This window comes from Callithrix jacchus, chromosome X, assembly GCF_049354715.1.
Source record: "Callithrix jacchus isolate 240 chromosome X, calJac240_pri, whole genome shotgun sequence".
NCBI lineage: Eukaryota > Metazoa > Chordata > Mammalia > Primates > Cebidae > Callithrix > Callithrix jacchus.
The window spans coordinates 62,819,730-62,835,560 of NC_133524.1; the positions used below are offsets into that span (position 1 = coordinate 62,819,730).

A 15,831-nucleotide genomic window follows, 5' to 3' on the forward strand; every position below is an offset into this window, starting at 1 on the left:
GACCATCATGGGGGATAGGTACAAGATGTTGTCCCAGTGCTGTATGGGAGCCCAAGTCTTTCTTAAGTGAAAGCTTTAAGGATAGGCACCTCTCACTTATTAATCAGATCTTGGGCTATCTCTTCCTTTTTGAGATTTTCTCTCTGCCCCACCTCCCACTCACTCCATTCACCTCTTACATTAAGAAAATATCTAGCTGACAAAATTCTCACCTGAATCTTTGGTATGTTGTTCTACTCTTAAAGGATACCAATTATCAACTGGTCCCCTAAGTTTGTGTGATTTTTTTTTTTAATTTTTGCCCCACTGCAGTTCTAGCAGAATTAGAAATGACTTATATATATGTGTATATATACATACATGTATATACATATACATACATGAATATATACATATATACACATATGTATATACATACATGTATGTATATGTATATATATAGAGAGAGAAGGTGAGTAAGAAAGAAGGAAACAAAAGAGAAGGGAAGTCTGGTCAAATAACGGGAGGTAAAACGAGAGAAAGCCATTATCTCCGTGTTCCTGTGCATCCTCACAGGCCCTCACTTCGGAGCTGGCCAATGCCCGAGATGAGTCCAAGAAGACTGCCAATGACATGATCCATGCTGAGAACATGCGACTGGGCCGAGACAAATACAAGACCCTGCGCCAGATCCGGCAGGGCAACACCAAGCAGCGCATTGATGAATTTGAGTCCATGTAATGGGCACCCAGCCTCTAGGGACCCCTCCTCCCTTTTTCCTTGTCCCCACACTCCTACACCTAACTCACCTAACTCATACTGTGCTGGAGCCACTAACTAGAGCAGTCCTGGAGTCATGCCAAGCATTTAGTGTAGCCATGGGACCAAACCTAGCCTCTCAGCCCCCACCCACTTCCCTGAGCAAGTGAATGGCTCACTATGGTGCCAATGGAACCTCCTTTCTCTTCTCTGTTCCATTTAATCTATCTTGCTAGAATATCCCACTTCCCCAGCCCAGAGGTACTGGCCACTTGAGTTTGCAAACATCCTTACACTTACTGTTGTCCTATGGGAGTCAAGTGTGGAGTAGGCTGAAAGCTAGCTCCCCTCCCCTCCCCTACCACTGCCTTCTTCAGGGTCCTGAGATTTACAGGGTTGGAGTATTACAGGGTTTAGGGAATGAAACAGGACCTTGACTATCTGCTCTAGTATGTCAACTGACCTAGAATTTGGCCTCCCAATGCCCATCCCTTTTAGAGTTATTTGGGTTTTGTAATGATTGGAGGATAAAGAGATGTTCAGTCATTTTTGTTTCTACCTCCCAGATTGGGCCTGTTAAAAACTCAGCTTCAATAAGCCTTGCCATTGACTTTAGGGACTCAGTTTCTCCCCAGGGTGGATGGGGTAAATGGTGCCTTCAAGAGGCTTCACCAAACATACTAGAAGGATATTGGTCATTCTAGTCTGGCAAGCCTCAGTAGAAGATCCTACCCCAACTTCTTAGAGGAGTATAGGCCTGTCTAAAGTGAACTTTATGGGCAGAGCTACCCCTTACTTACTATTCCAGATCTGTGGTCACTTTGTGGGATCTGCCCCTCCCAGCTTCAATACCTAAATCCTCTCCAGTTAGAACAGTAGGGATGAGTACTCAAAAGCCCAGCCAGCCCCATCAGGACTCTTGTGAAAAGAGAGGATATGTTCACACCTGGCTTCAGTATTTTCCCTGCCAGGGGTTTTAGGTCACTTCCCCTCTCAGAGTTACTTGGGCCACAGCTCCTGCTCCTGCTCCACAGCCATTCTGGCCTTGGCATCTAGAGCTTGATGCCAGTAGGCTCAACTAGGGAGTGAGTGGAAGAAGCTGAGTATGGTGAGAGAAGCCTGTGCCCCTGATCCCAGTTTACTCAACCCTCTCAAATCCCCCAAATCCCCTTCTCGTCACTCCACTACAGAGTGGTGACTGGGCCCTGTTTGACAAACCTCTAACCCAGGTCTTGACACCAGATGTTCTGCCTCTTGGAGGTGTAAACCAGAGAGTTGCTGGGGATTCTGGCCTAGTCCCTTCCCCACCCTCATCCCTTGCTCTCAACCCAGGAGCATCCACCTCTTTCTCTCATGTGTGCTCTTCTACTTTCTACAGTATTATGTACTCCAGTGATATCTAAATATTGATTTCTGCCTTCCTTGCTAATGCACCATTAGAAGAGATTAGTTTCGGGGCAGGATCATTTTGGCCTCATTCCTTTACTACCCCCACACCAGGAAAGCATATATTATATTACAAAATGACATTTTGCCAAAAATATTAATATAAGAAGCTTTCAGTATTAGTGAGTCGTCTGTCACTATAGGTCATACAATCCATTCTTAAAGTACTTGTTATTTGTTTTTATTGTTCCTGTTTGTCTTCTCCCCAGGGTTCAGTCCCCAAGGGGCCATCCTGTCCCACCATGCAGTGCCCCTAGCTTACAGCCTCCCTCAATTCCCCCTGCCCACCACCCCCACTCTGTGCCTGACCTTGTGGAGTCTTGTGTGCATTGCTGTGAATTATATTGACACTTACTTGGTGATATGCCCTATATTGGCTAAATTCAAACCTGGAATTGTGGGGCAATCTATTAATAGCTGCCTTAAGGTCAGTAACTTACCCTTAGGGAGGCTGGGGAGAAAGGTTAGATTTTGTATTCAGGGTTTTTTTGTGTACTTTTTGGGTTTTTTAAAAATTGTTTTTGGAGGGGTTTATGCTCAATCCATGTTCTATTTCAATGCCAATAAAATGTAGGAAGACTTCACAGTGACTCAGTCTTTCTTTGTAGTATGAATGGGTATCTGTAAGATATTTCACTGCAATTTTTATTTACTCTATAGATTACCTTCTTATCCTTGGTCTCATTTCGTCTATACCTCAGTTCTATGGAGAGGGATGATAATGACTATCCCCATTTTATACAGGAGAGAATGGGCTCAAAAGAGTAGAATAACTTCCCAAGGTCACAGAACTGTTTAACTTAATAGCCTGTGCCCTTTCTGTAGTTCCATGCCAACTTTTCTAGTGTAGATGTGGATCCTGCATTGACCATGTGATGCTACTAGACTTGCTTGGCATTGGGACCTAAGAGGTACTTATTTGTATTTGATTTCTCTTGGGGTGGTCAGGCCCTGTCCTGCCTCCTTGTCAGGAAGGCCTTCAGGCTTTTCCCACCTCCTACTATCCTCACATATTGTAGTTTCAATAAAGGTCAGGGAAGCTACCTTGGGACCTGTTGCAGAAGGCAGTGGGGAATGGAGTGTGAAATGAGGATGGAGAGTGTATGTATGTACAAAAGCTATTGGGTAGTACTTAATAGTTTATAAAACATGTATATTTTAATTATTTTGATTAACCTTTTTTGCTTTTGCACTCTAGCCTGAGCATAAAAAACATGTATAAAACATTTTGTAGCCTAGATACAGTTAGTCTCATTTTGCAGATGAGGAAATTGAGGCCAGACCTTTTAAACTGTCCTGGACCTGGTACTCTCACCAGTTTTTTTCGTGGTGAGTCAACACTTGCAAGGAAAAGCAAGTTATCGTATGTTATTTTCTTCTTTCTTTTTTTTTGAGATGGAGTCTCTCTCTGTTGCCCAGTCTGGAGTGGAGTAGTGCAGTCCCAGCTTGTTGCAACCTTCAAATGATTCTCCTCCTGCCTCAGCCTCCCGAGGAGCTGGGTCTACAGGCACGCACCATCACACCTGGCTAATTTTTGTGTTTTTAGTAGAGATGGGGTTTCCCCATGTTGGACAGGCTGGTCTCCATCTGCCGGCCTCACGTGATCCATCCGCCTCGCCCTCCCAAAGTGCTGGGATTACAGGTATGAGCCCATGAGGCCTGGCCCAGCTATCATATGTTTTGTGAGCTTTTAATCCTCACCACAACCCTTTGAGACAGTGGCTCCAAAACTTGTCTTCACGTTAGAGTCCTTTAAAGATTCCAAAGCCCAGACCACATCCTCAAATCAAATTATAATCTCCAGTATTGGGATCCAGGCACCAGTATATTTGATGAGTCCTATGTATCGTCTTGGGGGTGGGCAGACATATACTAGGAAGAGAAATCATTTGCACAGCTTCAATTCTAAGGTAGCATATATAGTTCTAAGTCCCTAGAACATCAACCAGAGGTTGTCTGTTTTTGGATATTGGGATGTCTGTGTGTAAATGATTTATTTATTTGTTTATTTTAAATGGAAAACAGGTAGACCTCTGGGAAGATGGATGTGGCAGGCAAGATAACTGCCCTCTAAAGATGTCCATGCTCTAATCCATGGGACCTATAAATATGTTACCTTACATGCCAAGATGTCATTGGGTTAAGGATTTTAAGATAGGGAAAGGGTGCTGTATTATCCAGGCAGGCCCAATGTAATCACAAGAGCTGTTAAAAATGGAAGATGGTCAGATTCAGAGAGATTTGAATATGTTATGTTGCTGATACTAAAGAAGGATGAAGGGGCCATGAACCAATGAATGCAGGTAGCTTCTGTAAAATGGAAGAGTCAAGAAAATGGATTCTCCTCTAGAGCCTCCAGAAGAAATGCGGCTTTATGGACACCTTAGTTTTAGGGCAGTTTTAGCCCATTTTGGACTTTCATCTTGTTACTGAAAAGGGGTTCAACCCAGACACCAAAAGAAGGTTCTTGGACCTCACATAAAAAAAGAATTTGAGGCGGGTTCATAGATTAAAGTGAAAGCAAGTTTATTAAGAAAGTAAAAGAATGGTTACTCCATAGGCAGAACAGCTGTATGGGCTGCTCAATTGAGTATACTCATAGTTATTCTTGATTATATGCTAAACAAGCAGTGGATTGTTTATGAATATTCTTCATAAGGGGAGGTATTTCCCCAGAACGGAGGGTCTCTCCCCTTTTTACACTATATAGAGTGATTTCCAAACATTGCCATGGCATTTGTAAACTGTCATAGTGCTGGTAGGAGTATCTTTTAGCATGCTAATGGATTACAATTAGCATATAATAAGCTGTGAAGACACCTAGATGTCACTTTGATTGCCATGTTGGTTTTGGTGGGTTTTTGCTGCCTTCTTTACCGCATCCTGTTTTATCAGCAGGGTCTTTGTGACCTGTATCTTCTGCTGACCTCCTATCTTATCCCGTGAACTAAAAATGCCTAATCTTCTGGCAATGCAACCCAGTAGGTCTCAGCCTTTTTTTACCCAGACCCTATTCTAGATGAAGTTGCTCTGGTTCAAATGCCTCTGACATTCTGACCTCCAGAATTATAAGGTAATAAATTTGTTCTGTTTGAAGCCACTATAGCATTGTTCTCCATTTCCCTATTTCTTGAAATTCCTTATTCTTGAAATGACAATATTAATAGAAATGGAGAAGGAAACAAATTAGTGGTTGCCTGCAGTTAAAGAATAAAGCAGGGGATGAAGCAAATGTGAGAAATGGATATGGCTATCAGACAGCAACAGGAGGGATCTTTGTAATACCTAGTGTCTTGACTATATCAATGTTAAAATCTTGATTGTGATATTGAAGGATAATTTACAATATGATACCACTGGGAGAACATGAGTAAATCATACATGAGATCTCTCTGTATTATTTCTTACAACTGTATGTGAATCTACAAAGATTTCAAAAAGAAATTTAATTTAAAAAATATGTGTAGAGGTGTTGGGTATATATCAAAGAGCAATGAGTGCTTATTTCCACCAAAAGGCATAGCAATACTGTTTAGTGCCAGTCTGAAAACTAGCTAGACTTTCATCGACAAGAGAATTAACAAAACAATGGTATATCCATAAATGCGGTATTGCTCAGCAATAAAAATAAATGAACTACTGTCATATTGTGAAATATATATATTTGGTCTTTCTCCCATTTCCTGGCATAGCACTCCTAAAATCCTTGAGAGGGAAGAGGGGCTTAAGGTCAAGTTGACAGCCAATGGCTAATGGTTTAATCAATCATGCCTACATAATGAAGTCTCCATAAAAATCTATTAGGTTGGTGCAAAAGTTATTGTGGTTTTTGCCATTAAAATTAATGGGAAAATGTGTGTTGGTGCACACCTGTAGCACCAGCTACTCCTTGAAAGGCTGAGGCATGAGAATTGCTTGAGCACAGAATGTGAAAGTTGCAGCGAGCATAGATGGCTCCACTGCACTCCAGCCTGGGTGACCGAGCAAAACTCTGTGACAAAACAAAAAGCAAACAAACAAAAAAGCAAAACAAAAAACCCCCCAAACGCCTCCTTACAGGGAAGCCAAAATTCCTTAGCCTAGTGGCTCTTCACTATTTGACTTATCTTCCACTATCTGTCATCATTTAACTCCCCCCAGCACGTTGCATCCCAGGCATACTAGACCTGGCATCCCTCAAAATTCTAGACTTGCTCATAAGGATATTTCATTGTAATAATAATTGTAATTAGCATTTATTTATTCTTACTCTACGGTAGACACTGCTCAGCCTACTTTACAGTTCCTGCCACATGTCTTCACAGTATCTCTGAGGCAAGGTCAATTATTACAGATAAGGAAACTAAGGCACAGAAAGGATAAGTAACTTGCTCAAAGTCACATAGCTTGGAGTGACAGAGGCAAGATTTAAATGTTTCCTGGAGCTTCAAAATCAGAATAGCAGATAAATTATTTTTATTCTTATTCCACTCTGGTCATCTTATGTCCCTCTGTCACTTGGTGGCGCCACTATCCACTCCTTTTCCCAGAATAAGAACTTGGATATTTTTTCTTGACAATTTTATTTCCCTAGCCTGGTCCCTGTGCCCAATCTCCTGCCTTTCATTCTGCAAATAGCTTTTTAATGCCACATCTGCTTTTCTTCTGCTGCTGGGACTGTTGCCTCTAATTAGTGGTCTCCTCACTAGATCTCCAGTCAGCTTTCTATCCTCTGCTGCTAGTATCTTGTCAGAAACTTACATTCTTCCCTCCCCTTCTTTGCTCAGATTCTCCATTCCTACCTGAGGTGGTCTTACATTCTCTGCAAGGCACAAGTGATTGCACCCAGTTCAGTGACTAATTATAGCCTATGTACTCATGACTCCCATGTTTCTCTCTCTAGTCCCTAACTCTCTAAGTTCAATTTGGACAGCTAGCTGCTCTCTTGAAACCTCCACCTGTATATCTAATAGGGTTCTTAAAGTTTACTCAGTCAAAACAGAACTCTTGGTTTTTCTTCTCAAATCCTTTCCTCCCTCCATCTTCCTCACCTGACTAAATGACACCACCATTTACCCAGTTGCTCAGGCCCCCAAATCAGGCACTATCATTTCTCTTTTCTCACTCCTACAACCAGTCCATCAGTAGTAAGGCCTGTCCAGTCTACTTTCTTTCTTTTTTTTTTTTCCCATATAGATTCTCATGTAGCTAGGACTACAGGCACGCACCAGTACTCTTGGCTAATTTTTGTATTTTTAGTAGAGTCAGGGTTTTGCCATGTCGTCCAGCCTGGTTTTGAACTCCTCACCTCAAGTGATGCATCTGCCTTGGCCTCCCAAAGTGCTGTGATTACAGGTGTGAGCCACTGATCCCAGCCTATCCAGTCTACTTTCAAATATGATTTTAAACACAACTATTTTTTACTTCCTCCAATTCGTCACTTAATCTGACGTCAGGACTATTGAAATGACTTCCCAACAGGTCTCTCTGCCTCCACTTTTGCTCTCCTACAGTCCGTTCTTCACACAGTAGCCAGAGAGACCTTTTACAAGTGTAAATTAGTTTACATCGTTCCCTTGCTTTAAATCTCCCATGGGTTCTTTTTTTTAATCACACTCAGAATGAAATTCAAATCTGTACTATTACTTTCCAACTTCTGTGTAATCTGGCCCTTGCTCAAGACTGATTTCATTTTACCTCTGAGCACCCTTCCTTGGTTTACTACTCCAGCCACATTGTCTTTATTTCTTTTCGATTAATAGCTCAAGCCCATCCAAGTATCAGCCCTTTAACTGCCCCATTGTCTGGAATGTTCTTGCCAGAGAATCAGGTCCCAGCTTACAGAGGTACCCCTTTATCACTCTATCTAAATTAGTCCCCACTTCCCAACTCACATACACACCTAATAATAGCTAATATATATGGCTTACAATGTGCCACATAGCGTTCTAATCCCTTTTACATCAATTAAATCACCCTTTCTATGCTCCTGCAAGATAGCGATATTGTCCTATATTATAGATGAGGAAGGACACTAAGACAAAAAAGTTAAACACCATTTCTAAAGTTATACAGCTAATAAGGGGGCAAACCATGACTTGAATTCATTCCCTATTTCAATGTCCTGTTTATTTTTTCATAATATTTTTTACTAACTGAAATGATCTAATTTATCTATTTCTTATTGCTTAGTTTATTACACATCTGTCCATCTAGAATATAACCTTCACAAAGGCAGGAATTCTTTTGTTCACAGCTGTATTCACCAACATTACCTGGACACTGTAAGTACGTAGTGTTTATTGAGTGACTTAATGGCTCCTCCCTAGGAAAGTGCGGCTTTCTCTAGTTGGGATGATCTCCCTCTTTCTTTCTGAATTCCAGCATATAATCTTTTTTTAAAAATTATTTTTGATTGTTTTTAACTTATTTCCATAGGTTTTTGGGGAACAGGTGGTGTTTGGTTACATGAGTAAGCTCTTTAGTGGTGATTTGTGGGATTTTGGTGCATCCATCTCCCAAGCATAGTATATACTGAACACAATTTGTGGTCGTTTATCCCTCACCCCCTTCCCACTCTTTCCCCCTAAGTCCCCAAAGTCCCAACATCTAATCTTTGAGGACCAGCTTCAGTGTTGCTTTCTCTCAGAAACCTCCTGCCCATCCTCCTCTCCTCACTAATGCACCATATTGTCTGCTCCTCCCCTGGCTTCAGCTCATGAATGAAATGACACTGAGTGGCCCTCTTCATGTGTGACTCTACATTCTGTCATCTCAACCTGACTATAAATTTTTCCGAAGAGGGGCAGTGCATTTTTCATCACAGAATGTTCCACTGCCAAACCAAGCTTAGTACATAGATTCTATATAAATACTTGCTGTATGAATAGAAACTCAGTTTCACTAAATGCCCCTGGCTCTTCAGATCGTTTATAACCATGTGAAATTGCAGACGTGTCCTGTAGTAGAATTTGCTGTCAAAAGACATTGTTATTTTGGCCTTTTGTTTTCTGTCCCCCAGTCAGTTTACCCACCCATAGCTGAAAGTCTTCCAATCCCAGAATAACTTAATTTTTCTCACAGCCCTTGTTTTCTATCTTGTCAGAGGGGTTTAGAAAGTGTCAGTTCCACCCCCTATTTTTACATATCCATTGACATCTCCAGGAAATCTTCTAGTTTAGCCTGAGCCTTGTCTTGCCTTTCTGTCAGTACAAGCTTCTTCCTCATCCTCTTTGGTCTAAGGGTATCTTTGGTGGGTTTTGGGTCTATGTAAATAGAAAAACTTGGCAGCAGGGTGGTTCAGCTGCCACATAACTTACTGTTTTTCTGGAAAAGTGAAAAACTGTTCAAAGCTGGTTTACATTTCTGAGAAGGTAAGTTAAGGGTCTTATTACCAGTGGTAGAAGTTAGTCTCACCCAAATAGAAATGGGCTTGTGGCAAAATATCCAAAATAAAGGCAGCTCCATAAACTGCTCCTTGCGAATGCAGTATCTTTGCAAAGTAAAGATAATGTCCAAGTACTGTCTGTTAGGGATTTGCTGAGCTATGTGATTTTTTTTGCAATCAATGCAGACCCAAAGAGTCTTTGCCAAAATCCACTCTTGAAACTTGAAAATCCATAATTATTTCTTCTGATCTTGGAGCCCATGTTTTGTTCCTCTGTTTCTCCTTAATTGCTTTCTTTTGTAGTAAGTAATTCCTAATGTAACACTTTAATTTATTTAGTGTTTTCTGCTTTTTTTTTTTTTTTTTTAGTTATTTCATTAACTAGGCTTACCATATACATCTTAACTTGTGAGAATAACCTTCAATTTATACAAACTTAATTCTGGTGAGATAAACAAACTCTTGCATGGCTCTATTAATTATCTCCCCCTTTTGTGCTATTTTATATATATATATATATATATATATATATATATAAATTATCTCCCCCTTTTGTGCTATTTTATATATATACACACACACACAACATATATGTCACAAATGTAATAATATATTGTTATAATCATTACTTCATACAATTTCAAGTCTACTAAAGAAATGGAGAGAAAAAGGAAAGCAAGTATATATTTATGGATTTTGTTATATTTTCTTCCTTTAATATAACTTTGCTCTCATCTACTTCCTTTAGGCTACTACTGTGAAATATATTACATTTCTATATGGTATATTCACAACAGTATACATATTGTTTTATACAATTGTTTTTTAAATCAGTTAAGGAGAACAGAGAAGAAATACGAATTTATACTGTTTTATTCTATAAACAACTTCACTACTGCTCTTTGTTTCTATGTGTAGATTTGAATTGCTGTCTGGAGTCACTTTCAGTATGAAGAACTTTTCTTAACCCTAGATTTCCATTTGGTTTTTAAAAAAATAATTTATACCTTTTTATTAATATTCTCTATTTGATAAATTTTATAGCACCTTTTACTTTCTTAATTGTAATTTTAAAATATTGAGATGAAATCATATACTACAAATTCCACACTTTCAAGTGTATAATTCAGTGGATTTCAGTCTATTCATAAAGTTATAGGCCAAGTGTGGTGATTCACGCCTGTAGTTCTAGCACTTTGAGAGGCTGAGATGGGCGGATCACCTGAGGTCAGGAGTTTGAGACCAGCTTGGCCAACATTGTGAAACCCCATATCTACTAAAAATACAAGAATTTACTGGGTGTGGTGACAGGTGCCTGTAATCCCAGCGACTTGGGAGGCTGAGACAGTAGAATTGCTTGAATCCAGGAGGTGGAGGTTTCAGTGAGCTGAGATCACCAGGAGGTGGAGGTTTCAGTGAGCTGAGATCACACAATTGCACTCCAGCCTGTATGACAAGAGTGAAACTACATCTCAAAAAAAAGTTATGCAAATACCACCATTATCTAATTTCTGGGCATCTTTATCATCCCTAAAAGGAACCTGATATTCATTAGCAGTCACTTGCTACTACCCTCTTCTCCTTACCACAAGCCCCTGGTAACTTTGGGGCCCTAATAAATCAGTAAGTTAACAGGAACCAGGGAAGAGCCAAGCTGGCAGAAGAGGGACCTAACCCGGTTTGCAGGGTCCACCTCTTTGTGTGAAAAACCACACTCAGTATCTTGCAATACCAGAAACAGAAAGCATGTGGGTTGCAAGACAGCTAAAAGCAGCATAGTGTTTCCCTTGGTCACCTACATAGGAAAGACCTGGCAGTTAAAAATTACCATACAGCACAAATTCACTTGGACATAGTCCCCTCCAGCACGACCTTATAAAACTTCTGTCCATCCCTTGCCTCTTTGCTGGCAACCTCTTCTCTGTGGCACTGCCCATTGCTTTCTTGCAACATGTCTTTGTACTTTCTCTAATAAATTCGTTTTTCTTTACCCACAACTGTCTTGATAAATTTCTTTACTGCTCACAATATCGGCCCCAGCTAGATACACCCACAACATTTTGGTGGCCCGTATTGGGAGTGCATGGGACTGATCAGGGAATGCTCTGAGACTGCTCGAAGAATGTTCGGGAACTGCTTAAGAACCTCTCTCCTGGTCTCTCCCTTTTATCTTCCCCAACTCCAATCTCTTGGTGAACAGTGTCCAAGCCTGGAGATAATTGGTGGTCCTGGCCAAGGCCACTCCACGGAAGACCAGAAGGTCCTGATAGGCATCTGACCATTCTAGACATTGGCTTAAGCAAAGACTTCATGACCAAGAAGCCCAAGGCAAATGCAACAAAAACAGAGATGAAATAGATGGGATTTAATTAAACTAAAAAGCTTCTGCACAGCAAGAGAAATAGTCAGCAGAGTAAACAAACAACCCACCAAGTGGGAGAAAACCTATGCATCCAACAAAGGAGTAATCTCCATAATCTACCAGAAACTCAAACAAATCAGTGAGAAAAAGAAATTATCCCATCAAAATCTGGGCAAAGGCTATAGACAGACAATTCTCAAAAGAAGATATACAAATGGCCAACAAATATATGAAAAAAAGCTCAACATCCCTATCAGGGAAATACAAATGAAAACCACAATGCAATACTACCCTATTCCTGCAAAAATGGCCATAATTAAATATAAAAAAAATAATGTTGGCATGGATGTGAAAGGGACTACTTTTACACTGCTATTGGGAATGTAAACTAGTACAACTAATGTGAAAAACAGTATGAAGATTCCTCAGAAAACTGAAAGTAGAACTACCATTTGTTTGAGCTGGAGAATGTATCTTCCATTTTTTGGAAGGCTTTGTGAATGATTGGTTTCAATTCTTTAAATGTTTGGTACAATTCACCACTGCAACCATCTGGTCCTGGGCTTTTCTTTGTGATCAGCTTTCTGAAGACAAATCCAATCTCTTTACTTCTTATAAGGCTATTCAAATTTCCATTTCTTTTCTAGTCACTTTCAGTAATATGTATTTTTCTAGGAATTTATCTAGGTTATCTAATTTTGGCATACAAATTTTCATGGTATCCTCTTACAATCCTTTCTATTTCTGTATGCTTCATATTAACACATTTCCTTTCAGTTCTGATTTTAGTCATCTGAATTTTCCTTTTACTTTGTCAATTTTGTTGATCATTTCAAAAATCCAACTTTGATTTTGATGATTTTCTTTATTGTTTGTTGAGCCTATTCTTATTTCTGCTCTAATAATTGCCTTTCCATTCTTTCTGCTTGTCTTGTGTTTATTTTTCTTTTTTTCCAGTTTCTTAAGGTGGGACACTAGGTTATTAATTTAATATCATTCTTTTTAATATAGGCATTTATAGCTGTAAAATTCCCTCTAAGCAGTGCTTTAGCTGCTTCCCATAAGTTTTTCTAAGATACTCTTTTGTTTCCACTCATCTCAAATTATTTTCTATTTTTTCTTGTAATTTCTTCTTTGATCGCCTGGTTGTTAAGGCATGTGTTGTTTAACTAACACATATTTGTATACATTTTCAAAATTTTAGTTTTATTGATTTTTAATTTTATCCCGTTGTTGCCAGAGAACATATTTTGTGTGATTTTAATCCTTTTAAATTCTTTTTCTTTTAAAATGTAGGTAAATAGATATAGATAGATAGTATGCTGGAATGAGGTATTCCTCCTCCCCAGGGTTTGTTCTTATTTCTATTTGTTTATTTCATGAATTGAATTTTCACTACTAATTCTGCAAAGTCTTTTTTTTTTCTCATGTGTAGCCATTGAAGCCTCTGCTTGCTTATCATAGTGGTCAGCTAGTAATTAGACAAATATTAACGTAAATGCCTAGAACCAGTAAGCCTACCAGTCTTCACTGAGGGGCTCTATGTACATGTTGAAACATGATTTCAACCATCAGCCAGGCAGTCACTTTAACCTTTACTTCCTGCTTGTGCAGAGCCTTAATGACAGCCAGAGGTGAGCACTTAGGGCCTTCTCAAATCTTTTGTGAGCATGTGCCCAGCCCTGACCATGGATACAACCCTAAACATGTGAATAGCCCTCTACATTTCCAGGAATATGTAGGAGATTATCAAAGCCCCTATGTATGTCCCATTTTTCATGTATATTATTTTTTATTTTAAACTTTTTGGTTAGTTTAGTGTTTGTACCAACTCTTATCCACACCTCAGATAGTGTATCAGTAAAACAGTTGCCTTTGTTTCTGACAAACCCCCTGGGAAAAGTCTTTTTGTATTCAGAGTCGGGTCCTCCAGGGAACAACCAAAGAAGTCATATAATAACAAATTTTTCTCTGAATGAGGCTTTGCAGCATCTCAGTCCTGTTTTGCCCAATTTAGTTGTTACCACATTGCTAATTTTCATCATGATAGTGGGCTGTTGGTTTTCAAAACTACCATGGAACTGGAAAAGAGGAGATGGGAACACTAAAGATAAAAGTGCCATAAGACTTGTGGCTTGCTGTGCTTAGTAAGATTCAGCCATTTTTAAAAAAATGAATGGTCTCCAGACTGCTGTAAAACTTTAGTTAATGTCTATGTCCAAAAGAGTTGATTCTGACAATTTTTAAAACCAGTTTTCTTATTGCATTTATGGAGGATAGAGTATGTAGATGTTCTTACTCCTTCATTTTTACTCCTTCCTTTTTTTATTTAAGAATGGTTTCTGGCCATGCGTGGTAGCTCACTCCTGTCATCCCAGCACTTTGGGAGGCCAAGGCAGGTGGATCACGACAGGAGATCGAGACCATCCTGGCTAACACGGTGAAACCCGTCTCTACTAAAAATACAAAAAATTGGCTGTGTGCCTGTAGTCCCAGCTACTTGGGAGGCTGAGGCAGAAGAATCACTTGAACCCAGAAGGCGGAGGTTGCAGTGAGCTGACATAGTGCCACTGCACTCCAGCCTAAAAGACAGAGCAAGAATCCTTCTCAAAAAAAAAAAAGCCTAAAAGACAGAGCAAGAATCCTTCTCAAAAAAAAAAAGAATAGTTTCGTTTAGTTCTTTTGAACATTGCTTTTTAAATGTACTTTATTTCTACAGCAATTTTATGTTCACAGCAAAATGAAATGCAAATATAGAGTTCCTATATACTTTGCCCCCACACATGCATAACCTTCTACTCTATCAACATCTCACAACAGAGTGGTGTATCTGGTGCATATTTTTATACAAGTGCCATGCTGCTTTGGTGACTATGACCTTATAGTATAGTTCAAAGTCAGGTAATGTGATGCCTCCAGCTTTGTTTTGTTTGCTTAGTCTTGTTTGGCTATGCAGGCTCTTTTTTGGTTCTATATAAATATTAGGACTCTTTTCCAGTTCTGTGAAGAATGATGGTGATATTTTGACGGGAATTTTATTCAATTTGTAGATTGCTTTTCGCAGTGTGGTCATTTTCTTTTCTTTTTTTTTTTTTGAGATGGAGTCTCGCTCTGTTGCCCAGGCTGGAATGCAGTGGCACAATCTCGGCTTACTGCAACCTCTGTGTCCCAGGTTCAAGCAATTCTCCTGCCTCAGCCTCCCCAGTAGCTGGGCCTATAAGCACGCACTACTATGCTCAGCTAATTTTTGTAGTTTTAGTAGAGACAAGGTTTCACCATGTTGGCCAGGCTGGTCTTGAGCATTCCTGACCTCAAGTAATCTGTTCACCTCAGCATCCCATAGTGCTGGGATTACAGGCATGAAGCACCACACCCAACTAAGGATGGTCATTTTCACAACGTTGATTCTACCCATTTGTGAGCAAGGGATGTGTTTCCATTTTGTGTTTGTGTCATTTGCAATTTCTTTCAGCAGTGTTTGTAGTTTTCCTTGTAGAGGTCTTTCACCTTCTTGGTTAGGTATATTCCTAAGTATTTGATTTGTTTTGCAGCTATTGTAAAAGGGATTGATTTCTCGATTTGATTCTCTGCTTGGTTGCTGTTGGTGTATAGAAAAGCTAGTAATTTGTATACATTAGTTCTGCATCCAGAAACTTTGCTGAATCATTTTATCATTTCTAGGAGCGTTCTGGAAAAGTCTTTAGGGTTTTCTAGGTAAATAATCATATCATCAGCAAACATCAAGAGTTTGACTTCTTCTTTACTGATTTGGATGCCATTTATTTCTTTCTCTTGTCTGATTGCTCTGGCTAGCTATCAGACTTCCAGTACTATGTTCAAGAGGAGTAGTGAGAGTGGGCATCCTTGTGCTGTTCCAGTTCTCAAAGGGAATGCTTTCAACATTTCCCCATCATCATTA

The 15,831-nt window shown here is 39.7% G+C and overlaps 1 protein-coding gene across 2 annotated transcripts in view; it reads left to right on the forward strand.

Annotated features, from left to right (window-relative positions):
* MSN (moesin) overlaps positions 1-2,768 on the forward strand; it is a 70,620-nt gene extending 67,852 nt beyond the window's left edge. For both annotated transcript variants that reach the window (XM_035288976.3, XM_035288975.3), the window contains one exon: positions 556-2,768. In XM_035288976.3, the coding sequence (XP_035144867.1) occupies positions 556-720 (165 nt within the window). In that variant the 3' untranslated portion in view covers positions 721-2,768. The remainder of the gene's footprint in view (positions 1-555) is intronic.
* Positions 2,769-15,831: the final 13,063 nt, after the last annotated feature.